This window comes from Theobroma umbraticum, unplaced genomic scaffold, assembly GCF_002168275.2.
Source record: "Theobroma umbraticum cultivar Fairchild unplaced genomic scaffold, ASM216827v3 scaffold_67.0, whole genome shotgun sequence".
NCBI classification, from domain to species: domain Eukaryota; kingdom Viridiplantae; phylum Streptophyta; class Magnoliopsida; order Malvales; family Malvaceae; genus Theobroma; species Theobroma umbraticum.
The window spans coordinates 5,958,879-5,970,047 of NW_018397262.1; the positions used below are offsets into that span (position 1 = coordinate 5,958,879).

At 32.8% G+C, this 11,169-nt stretch overlaps 2 protein-coding genes across 3 annotated transcripts; one reads left to right on the top strand and one right to left on the bottom strand.

Moving 5' to 3' along the window:
• Positions 1 to 5,595: 5,595 nt before the first annotated feature.
• LOC110419282 (lanC-like protein GCR2) lies at positions 5,596 to 8,856 on the top strand. Of its 2 annotated transcripts, XM_021432270.2 has the most exons (7): positions 5,769 to 5,830; positions 6,091 to 6,145; positions 6,259 to 6,437; positions 7,117 to 7,228; positions 7,326 to 7,442; positions 7,540 to 7,854; positions 8,388 to 8,856. In XM_021432270.2, the coding sequence occupies exons 2-7, from the start codon at positions 6,116 to 6,118 to the stop codon at positions 8,724 to 8,726; spliced, it is 1,092 nt and encodes a 363-aa protein (XP_021287945.1). In that variant the 5' UTR covers positions 5,769 to 5,830; positions 6,091 to 6,115; the 3' UTR covers positions 8,727 to 8,856. The 2 variants fall into 2 exon arrangements, with proteins under 2 accessions (XP_021287944.1, XP_021287945.1); XM_021432269.2 differs by lacking the exon at positions 6,091 to 6,145 and having other exon boundaries at positions 5,596 to 5,830.
• A 788-nt stretch (positions 8,857 to 9,644) lies between these two features.
• LOC110419283 (protochlorophyllide reductase, chloroplastic) lies at positions 9,645 to 11,112 on the bottom strand. Its single transcript, XM_021432271.2, has 3 exons — positions 10,545 to 11,112; positions 10,100 to 10,458; positions 9,645 to 9,992 (listed from the first exon to the last, which is right to left on the bottom strand). Exons 1-3 carry the CDS (start codon positions 10,996 to 10,998, stop codon positions 9,828 to 9,830), a joined length of 978 nt encoding a protein of 325 aa, XP_021287946.1. The 5' UTR covers positions 10,999 to 11,112; the 3' UTR covers positions 9,645 to 9,827.
• Between the last annotated feature and the right edge of the window lie 57 nt (positions 11,113 to 11,169).

The following is an 11,169-nucleotide window of genomic DNA, read 5'->3' on the forward strand; positions in this document are numbered from 1 at the left end:
TAAAAATTTAGGAAAAGTTGATTAAGGTGATATTTGTGTAATAAATACATTTTTGCTTATATATATGAACAAAAATTGTGGAAAAAAAGATATAGTTGCATAGCTTGATTGTCCTTGGAGAACAAAAGAAAAAGAAAAACACTTATAGCAAGAATATATGCTATCATAAATACCTTGATTGATTACTTCCATAGTTATCGTTATTATTCGATACGTGATACGTATTGTGCAATACGATACGATATCAATAGCAAACGATACATATCTTATGATATAGAACATATCGCATTCGATCAAGTATTGAAACATATCTTATGATACGGAACGTATCATACGATACAGTCGATGCATTTTTTATAAGTTTGTATTTAATTAAATATTAAAAATTTTTATTTTTATTTTTTTGAGTTGAAACAAGAAAAATTATATTTTACGAGTTTCAATTTTTAAATTTTAAGCAAAAAATACTAAAAAAATTTGAATCCCCTTTTAAGTTTAACTTGATAAAATTTTTTAATTTTTAATTAATAAATTAATATGATAAAATGTATATTTTATTTCAAAATCTATATTATTAAAGAATATGTTGAAATTTTAAATTAAAACAATAATTATCGTTTCAATTTATGCCTTACAATCTTCATTTCTGTTAAAAAATATAATATTTTTATATTTTCTTTATTTTACATATATAAATATTAATTATTATTAATTTTAAAATTTTTTACGGTATCTTATGATACGATGTGATACTCGATACTTGATACTAAAAAATAAAATTTCAATAGTTGATACATATCTTGATTTAACAACTACAATTACTTCCCAATAAAGATTTTCATTGATTTTGACTAAATGAAAACTTTACATCAAAGCTATATTGAAGACCAAGTCTAAACATTTATTTGGTCATAAAAGCTATAATGATTCATTGGTAGAGCTTGGTCTTAATAGAATAATTCCTTTTGACAAAATATAATTATATATATGATTTTATTGGAGAAGATATACAGTATAATCTCTATAAATTAATAATCTTGATTAAATAATATTTTTGATCGGTCTCAACTTGAGATCAACGTGATAAATTAATAATTCGTTAAATTAATAAGATAAACATTTAAAAAAAACCACATAGGTCCCAATGGATATATACATTAATAATCTTCTTATACATTAAAATTATATGTATGTATATCTATGGCTAAATTAAGAGGCTTTTATAAAATATGATTTTAATGTTACTTGTTTTTTCTTGAAATTAATATATCCTTATACCTCATCTCCAACTTTTCTTAATGCATTAAAAAGCTCTGGTATAGTGTTCTCGTATTGTGAGAAAAAATTATATAATATGATTGTTGCTTTGAGTGCATCTTTACGCAACATAGGTTCCAATGCATAATTATCATCTTTAACTTCATCTTCTTTGTCATTTTTCATGATGTTCTCAATAATTTACTCATCACGAATAATGATAATTTGAAATTCAATAATTAGATAATATTCGTATAACCACAATATACAATAAATGTATTAAATTCAATATTTTGAAAAAAAAAAAGAATATCTTGATAAATTAATTTTTTATTAATTAATGTATGAATTAATAAATTATTAATTTATCAATTAAAAATTATCTCATTTAATAAATAAATTTTCATAGTGCGAAGAGTGTTAATTTATATAGGTTTTATTATACTACTACTATTAAGTCATATAGCATGGTAGGAAGAGTGGACAAAATCTATTTTTCTTGTTATTAAAGAGTTGGCAAAGCTAATATCTTATCCTATAAATTTGCTCATTTGAATTGTGGCAATTGCACTCTATACCTAGGAGTGCATGTTGGCAAGGGTAAGTGTCACGGGCTTGGAACTTTAGCTTAGATCCGTGTGGTGCTTAGACTTGTGTATAGAAAGATTAAGCAAGCATATCCTTAAATAATGCTACAGAAGCAACAATAACAAAACTTCAAGAACAAACTTTGAGAAAAAATAATTATATTATTATTAAGAGAAAAACAAATACCTAAGATTCTAAGCTAATAACCCTAAATTGCTAGAATTCTTGAATATGACTACTTTGACAATTTGATTCTATTGCCATTTCTTAATGCCTAAGGTAGTTATTTATAATGTGATAGCACCCATTCCTAATTAAACTCTACTTTTAGTTGTTTAATACAGTTAGAGTAAGTAACAAGAGATTTAAATAAAATAAATATTCTATTCCTAAGTATAACACTATTAGCCAAAGTCCTAATGCAAGTAAAATAAATAAAAGAGAATTATAACCCTATTAAAACTACCCTATGCAAGCAACCTTACTCGAAGTGAGGCTCTTATTGCAAAATCCTTGCGTAGTTGAGCATTTGGAAAACCCTAATCAATAGTGGTCCGATGCTAGTTGTGGATGGGCCCTCAAGTCATGTTGCCCTAGTCTCAATTAGTGCCTTTGGGCATTGTGCAGCGCAAGTGTGTACTGTCAGTCCAACCCTCAATCAAGCTAGGCTAGTCATGGAATTATGGACCATGGCATTGTCACTTGATTAAGGCGACGCCCTCGTTGCCTTACGGCCTCTCTCCACCACAAGTATTCAACAAGTTCCCCATGATTGGTGTGGGCTAGATTGAGGCAGCCTGTAATTTGCTGACTTTGAAACACCTCCAAGTTGAAATGTGTTCCACCATGTGAATGTTTGGCTCGTGGTTGGCCTATGACATTCAAGCACAAGGCTCCCATGTGTACGGCATCTCCTTTTACAGCACACATAGGATACAACGGGTTTACACTTGACACCTAGGTTGACATTCCAGTGCCAAAGCTTTATTGTGCGACTTTTTATAGCACGTTTGGTTCATAGAATAAACAAAAATAGAATATAATAATTATTATATAAGAATAGAATGAGGTGCGAATAGAACAGAATAGTTATTATGTAGTTTGGTATGATAAATGGAATAGGGCAGAAATAATTATTATAACTTATTGTAGTGTTTGGTTGGTAGCAATAACTTTGAAATAAAAAAGAGTAAAAAATAAAAAGATAAAAATACCCTTTATTGTATATATGATTATTTTATTTTTATTTTATAAATATTATGATTATTTATTTTATTTTATTTTATCTTTTAAATATTAATAATTTATATTTTTATTTAAAATATTAATACTTGATTATTTAAATATTATTATTTTATGTATAATTTAATCATTAATATTATAAAATACTATTATTTTATTTATAATTTAAATATTATTATGATTATTTATGTTTATTTAATTTAATTTTATCTTTTAAATGTTAATAATTTTTATTTTTATTTAAAATATTAATACTTGATTATTTAAATATTATTATTTTATTTATAATTTAATCATTAATATTATAAAATACTAATATTCTATTTATAATTTAAATATTATTATGATTATTTATGTTTATTTTATTTCATTTTATTTTTAAAATATTAATAATTGGTAATCTAAATATTAATATTTTATTTATAATTTAAATATTATTGTGATTAAAATGTTAATACTTTTAATTAATTTTTAAATCCAAAATATTTTATAATTATAATTAATAACTTAAACTGTTTATTATAATAAGATTTTTTTCTCTATTTGAATTTTCATTTTTTAATCTTTTTTCCCTTAATAATTTAAAAATTAATATTTTAAAATATTAATATTTTATTTATAATTTAAATATATTATAATTAAAATATGAAAATATTAATAATTTTTTAATTTTTAATTTAAAATATTAATTTTATAAGTTTAAGTTTGTAATTTTTGGAAGTAAATAAGAACATTTTAGTTCAAAATATTTGGACTTTATTCTCATGGGTGTGCAATAGCTAATACCATGAGAGAAGGTGGTATTAGCTATTCCAAGCTTTTGCCAAGTTTTAAGGAAAGAAAATCTTTTAAGGAATAGCGATTCCCCCAACCAAACATGACATTAGCATTTGTTAGCTACATGTGCAACTCTTTGATCGAGACCTCTAGCAACCTCTGGCAATTTCCATTGTTGCTACGACATAGTTGCCATCAATTCATCTATTGTGACCAATTAAGTTGTTTCACTATGTTGTGTCATACTTTGCAAAACGCATCATTATTAGACTACAATTGATTGATATTGTATTCGACACATTCGAAGTTGCTCCACACCTCGTGGTTGATAATTATATCAAGGCGAGATACACGATTATCCAATACTTGCAAAATGTCCTCAAACTTGTCATGTTTCACAATACGTGTGTATGCAGTTTCTATGTTTGCAACGCTCACATTATCTTAAATGAAAAAGTTCAAATGTGCTGTGGTCTAATCACCAATTAATGTCATTTCTTTTTTAAAACTCTTTTTTATTTTTTCAAATTTCACGACTTCAATTTTGAATAAATTTCTTCTGCTTTGTGGTTTTCAGAGTTGTTGAACCTTACTGAAAATCAATTTTCCCTGAAACTTAAGGCTTCCTTAAAGTTCCCTATTTCCTTGGAGTTTATCGGCCTTAACTCTCACCTTGGATTTTTCGTTGGCTTTAATACCACATTTCCCTTGGAAAGGTGAGGCATCTTGGCTAATCTAGCTTTGATATCACCTATGACGGACTTGAAACTTTAGCCTAGATCCATGCGAAGCTTAGACTTGTGTATAGAAAAACTAAACAAGCCTATCTTTAAGTGATGCAGAAACAAAATAACTAAACTAGAAGAAAAGACTTTAAAGAAAAATAATTATATTATTATCAAGAGAAAAACAAATAATGCTAAGCAAATAATCCTAAATTGCTAGACAACTTGAATATGACTACATTGTCAATTTGACTTTATTGCCTGTCCCTAATGCTAACTATTTATAATGTGATAGCAACCTTTTCTAATCAAACTTTAGTTCTAGTTGTCTTATATAATTAGAGTAGATAACAAAAAATTTAAATAAAATAAATATTTTATCCCTAAATAGACCTCTAGCATAAAGTCCTAGTAAAAGTAAAATAAATAAAAGAGAATTTTAACCCTATTAAAACTACCCTATGCTAGCAATCCTACTCAATCTTGAGCTCTTCATGCGAACTGCATAGGTAATCATATATCTAAAAACCCCAATCGATGGTGACCTGATGCTGGTTGTCAATGGCCCCCAAGTAATGTCGTCTTAGGCCCAATTAGTGCCCTCGGACACTATGTAGCACAATTGTGCGTTATTAATATGAACTTTCCATCAAAATGAACTAATCACGAGATCGCAAATGTGACATAAAGACCTCATAGAGGAGGGGGATTGTTTGGTATGTCCCCATCCCAACCCCAGCAAGGAAAGAGAGAATGTAGAGGCATCTCTTTGGGAGGTTTATGATGGTTACATGAAATGAGATTAATGATAATTTTCTTCTTCCTTATGTTTCATAAACACAAATAAATAAGTAGATGCAAATCATATTAATTCTAAGTTCTTGAAATTTTATGAATCAAGTTCACAATTAATAAATCTAACTAGAATTTAATTTTATATAGTGTAATTTCAGGTACAATATAATCTAGTTTTGTCAATGAATAACACCTTATTTAATACATAACTAGTTACTAACATATGCAAAGGCTTTTTCATTTGGAACCTGCTCCTCCAAAACTGACAGAGAGGGGGAGAGAGAGAGATGGCTGATCGTTTCTTTCCAAATGAAATGCAAGAATTTGTGGCAGAAACAACAGTCACGGGAGGAACCACCAGAGACTCACTCACCAACCTCCTATCTTTACCTTACAAAACATTTTCTAATAAGCTCAAAACCTCAGCTTTGGACCTCAAAGAAAGAGTACTCTCTTTTCAAAACTCTTTATTGGTTTTGTCAAATTTTTATTGTATTTAGCTTCGTTTCATGCAGAAATCAATAGAATTATGCATATAGAGATTAAGTTTGGTAACTTTACTGTATTTTCTGTTCTGGGTATTTTGAGATTTTTTTGAATTAACCAAATTTTGCTTCTTTTTTCTTTTTTCTTTTTTTCACTGTAAAACTCTGTTTTGGGTTGTTGAATTTTCATTTTTTGCTTCATTTCATGTATTCCCATCAAGTGAATTATGCACATAGGCATTAAAGATGGTGACTTTGCTGTACTTTCTGTTCTGGGTATGTTGAGATTTTTTTAAATAACCAACTATTGCCTCAAGAAATTAAAAAAAAAATTGAATTTTGGGTTTTTTTTTCTAAGTTTAGAACTGGTTTGGTTTTGCCTGTTTCAGGTGGTGAGGGAGACATGGGGGTTGAGCGGAAAGCGGGTGCAAGATTATACTTTGTATACGGGTGCTCTTGGGACAGCTTATTTGGTCTTTAACGCTTACCAAGTTACCAAGAATGAGAATGATCTTAAATTATGCTCTGATATTGTTAAGGCTTGTGATTCTGCTTCTAAAGATTCTGGGTAATCTTTCTTTCTTTATCTCAACAGTAGACAGTCATAGGAATTGCCTCTTTGTAGTTGCATTGGTTTTTGGATTCAGTTTCTGATTACCTGCCATTAGAAATTATCAATTACACTTCATGAAGGGGGGTGTTGAGATTCCCTGGATTTGTAGACATGGTGAAATGATCGATTATATTTCATGATGAATTTAGGTTGTTAGGATATGATGGGTGGTGCATAAACTTCATTGGAGTTTGTACATGAATGCATTTTAGTTTTAAATTCAAGTGATTTAGTTATTTGATATGTGAAATAGCCAAAATAGATGGAAGTTTATCTCAAAGGTTAGTTCTTGAATCCTTTTTGTTGTTGTTAATGATGGTTGAGTGCTCAAACAATCGAATTTGTTGGAATCATTTATCTGATATCTGGTGAATAAGACATTAACTCAGATAGCTTTCTGCTTACTACTCCAAATTGGCAAACCATGTTGGAATGATTGACCAACTCTCAGTCTGAACATAGCTTACATTCCTTAGGAAACTCATGAATTATCTCAACTAGGATTATTATGGTGTACGTAAGATTGCTTAAATTGGTTTTGCTTATGCTCTTGATTACAGTTTCTGTTGTAGCTTACTGCCATTGGAAGTGTATTCAAACTTGACCAGACCTGATATGTGATTCATGGATGCAGTCGTGTTACTTTCATTTGTGGACGGGCTGGTATTTGTGCCCTTGGGGCTGTCATAGCAAAGCATTCTGGTGATGCAAGGTTACAAGATCACTATTTAACAAAATTCAAAGAGGTTGTTCATGGCTTTTCTACTTTTAACTTTTAAGTTGTCACCCTTTCCTTTTTGGTCTTGCCTTTAAATTCTGATATTAGTTTGGCTCTGAGAGCAGATCAGATTTCCTAGTGACTTGCCAAATGAATTATTATATGGGAGAGCAGGGTTCTTGTGGGCCTGTTCATTCTTAAACAAGCATATTGGTAAAGAAACCTTATCTACTATCCGTATGGTAAGACATGTTTTCTCTCCTCTCAGCCTGAATTTTCTTAGTTAAGAGAATTCAATCAATTGTATTTATTTGTGTTTGACCTTGGAAATTTGTGCAGAGAGCAGTTGTAGATGAAATTATTAAGTCTGGTAGACGATTGGCAGGCAAGGGAACATGCCCACTGATGTATGAATGGCATGGAAAGAAGTACTGGGGGGCTGCCCATGGACTGGCAGGAATTATGCATGTTTTGATGGACATGGAATTGAAACCAGATGAGGTGGAGGATGTCAAGGGTACTCTTCGCTACATGATTAAAAGTCGTTACCCCACTGGCAATTACCCATCAAGTGAGGGAAGTGAATCTGACCGTCTTGTACATTGGTGCCACGGTGCTCCTGGGGTTACACTTACCCTTGTAAAAGCAGCTGAGGTACTCCTCATTAGCCTACTTTTTCCTGCAATCTGTTTGGACAAAGATTATGATAGTTTACAGAAATAAAGAATTTCCTCTATCTTCTAAGCAGCTACATGATTTGCATGTTGTTTCCTTTATTATTAGTCATTGCCAAGTAGAGAGTGGCCAGCAAATATGCAATCTCTTGTACTTCAATAGAACTAAACTTTTGTTGTGGCCTTCTGGATTCACATAGCCATGCATCTTGATGGGTACTTGATGCATAATTTTGAAGTGATCTCCAGGAGGAGCAATTAGCCCTCCCCCACCTCCTAAAAAATATCTTATATGGTTGAAAGTGCAAAAATGATTCGTAGTACGTCTAAGGTTCTGCTTCTCATGCAACTGCTTCAAAACTTTATTCAACAACACTAAATTAGTTCTGTAGCCCTGCCATTGAACTTTAGCTTGAGGGATAAAAAATCAGTCATTTTGGCCCTAGTCTCCAACTTAACCAATTAAAGGGGAAAAAAAGAGAACTCATGATTCTTTTTGTACAATATTAACAGGTTTTTGGAGACAAGGAATTTCTGCAAGCAGCTGTGGATGCAGGAGAGGTTGTATGGAAGCGTGGTCTGCTGAAGCGAGTTGGAATCTGTCACGGTATAAGTGGGAATGCCTATGTGTTCCTTTCACTCTATCGACTCACTGGCAAAGTGGAGTACTTATATAGGGCCAAAGCATTTGCTTCCTTCCTGTCTGATAGAGCACAAAAACTTATATCAGAACGAAAGATGCACGGAGGTGATCATCCCTATTCACTCTTTGAAGGTATGGGAGGAATGGCATATCTCTTTCTGGACATGGGCGAACCATCTAAGGCGAGGTTCCCTGCTTATGAAATTTAAGTTGCTTTCAATGTATTTTTTTCCCTGTGGTTCCAGTATGAGGATACTTCCACGTCACTCTTTTGTAAATATATATGAAACGAAATTCGACTTTGACCCAGACTTTAGTATTTTAATTTCCTTCAGCAAATGTCATTGTAGCACTTTTGTTTCCTTCAAGTTGTAGAGACTATGTCTAACTTCCACTGGCTTGGAACTGCTTACCTTTGAGAAGGGCAACCTTGTCTTAATTTGCATAATCTACGAAATATAACGTAGTGGTCGTTGTCGAAGAGAGTCCCTGTTGGCTTGAATCTCTGTTACATCAATGGACATCCTAAATCAAATCCTTTTCAGCTCTGATTTGTCTCACTAATAATGCCACGACCATAGGTTCCACCTTGTAATTCTTGGATTCCTTTTAGAATACATATAACTCGATAAACCAGAAGACAAACTCGAAACTAGATGACACAAGGATGAAGTCCTGTCCAAAGCCTTATTCTGTTTCAAAGCAAATTCAATCCTGAGAAAACTCTATAGGTTTTCGTTGTTTTCTGGCCATCATACAATGTAATTTTCTGCCACGTCCGTGCTTGCAAGTTGAGCATGAAACATACGATTGGCTGAAATTAAAAAAGACTGCCACTTACCTTACTATCCTAGAGTTCCCATCAATTTTTCTCTATCAATAGCAATTTTACTGAAAGAAAATGCTTGCTTGCCAGGTTTCTTAATTCATTAAGTATGTCGGTTTCACTTGCTTGCCCCATGCAGGTTTCCTTATCTCATTATAAATGAAAAAGGGCCAATGTAGCATGAATTCCTCTAGCTACATCCTTTTCTGTTTCCTGAATGATTAAAATATCAGAAATTGTTTCAAAGTTCTTTGAATTATTTGTTCTTTTTGTTCTTCATATTGACAGTGCCAAAGTAATCTTGAGTTTTGCAACCGGGGTGAGTAATTTTATTCTCAACCGTAACTCACAAAGTCACCTACATCTAGAAAAGAAGAATGTCAACAACATCACACCATTTAAATCCAGAGTCTACACTCATGCATGGGCCGGATTTTTGCCAATATCAAAGCTCTCCCGCAAGCAAAGATTAGAGGCAAGCACCTCAAGGCTCTAAGGCCAAGCCTACAAGTTTCTCACTGAGCTCCCATATTTTGCGTGCCTTCTCCTGATCACTCGCTTCAGGAGACAACTGGTTCTCAAATGAAGCCGAATCCTTGTTCCAGCTCCAGTAAACACCAGATTTTGTCAAGCTAGGATCGCTCACAACCTACATTAGAAGCAATAAAATTGTTTTAATGCACACCAGATAAAACAAAGTCGTGCAATACACAAGATCACTATGAGTGTTCACTGTCTTGGTCTTTGTTTTTATACCTGAGCAAGTCTTTTTCCAGATTCCTCTTCAGAGACAAAGCCCTTGGTGATGTACTTCTGGAATAGAGGGAAGAGGATTCTGAACAAGGTAATGTGTTCCCTGAACAAGCCCGTGGTAGCAATGCAACCTGGATACAGGGAAGCAAATGTGATGCCAGTTGCCTCATGGAAGCGCCTATGGAATTCTTGCATGGTGAGCATATTGCAGACTTTGCTGTCCTTGTAGGCCTTGGCACCATCAAAATGTCCACCATCAATCATGGTAGAGCTGTTCAGCCCATTTAGTCCCCCTGCAAGTCCCCTTAGATCCCCAAGGTTGGCCTTCGGAGGTACATTTCCAGCCAAGGTATTCGTGTTTCCTGATTCATTGTACATAAACAACACCAAAATCAATATCGGTATCTTTTATAAATTGCTCATTTTGAATGCATTGGTAGTGAAGTACCTGTAATAGAACCAACAATAATGAGCCGCTTCGATGGATAATCAGATTCCTTCAGATCATCAAGCAACAACCGGGAAAGAAGGAAGTGACCAAGATGGTTAGTTCCCACACTAAGCTCAAATCCTTCAGCAGTAAATGAGGGTTCCCTAGCAGTTGGCTGGTAAACAGCAGCATTGCAAACAAGAACATCAAGAGGCCTGCCTGATCGCTTGTAACTGTCCACAAATTGGCGGACACTGTCAAGCGAGGCAAGATCTAAGTGCATAATTGTGTAGTTTTCTTTAGACATGCCAGCAGATTTTGCAGCTCTCTCAGCCTTGAGAAAGTCCCTGCAGGCCATGATAATATGCCATTTCCCAGTTTCAGCCAGGGCCTTAGCTGTGGCTAAACCCAATCCAGAGGAGGCACCAGTGATGATAACACTACCCTTTCTTAGAGTTTTCTTTCCATCCATTGCAGATCTGCTGATTGCTGGAGTAGCGGTAGCTGTAGACTGGGCCCTCACTGCTCCAGTTCTTTGGTTGAATTCCCTCTACGATGGAAAAACAAAAGCTTCAATTACAGGCAAAAGACAGCAATATTTTTCAATTTAAAGAACAAAAACAGCAAAACAATGCAAAGATAT

Bases quoted from the DNA above. Each gene is read 5' to 3' on its own strand.
- LOC110419282 (XM_021432269.2), top strand. From the start codon at position 5,672: ATGGCTGATCGTTTCTTTCCAAATGAAATGCAAGAATTTGTGGCAGAA. The intron at 6,438-7,116 runs GTAATCTTTCTT...TCATGGATGCAG, and splicing joins TCTGCTTCTAAAGATTCTGG to TCGTGTTACTTTCATTTGTG. The intron at 7,855-8,387 runs GTACTCCTCATT...CAATATTAACAG, and splicing joins CCCTTGTAAAAGCAGCTGAG to GTTTTTGGAGACAAGGAATT.
- LOC110419283 (XM_021432271.2), bottom strand. From the start codon at position 10,998: ATGGATGGAAAGAAAACTCTAAGAAAGGGTAGTGTTATCATCACTGGT. The intron at 10,459-10,544 runs GTACTTCACTAC...ACAATGAATCAG, and splicing joins TATTGTTGGTTCTATTACAG to GAAACACGAATACCTTGGCT. The intron at 9,993-10,099 runs GTATAAAAACAA...CTTCTAATGTAG, and splicing joins CTGGAAAAAGACTTGCTCAG to GTTGTGAGCGATCCTAGCTT.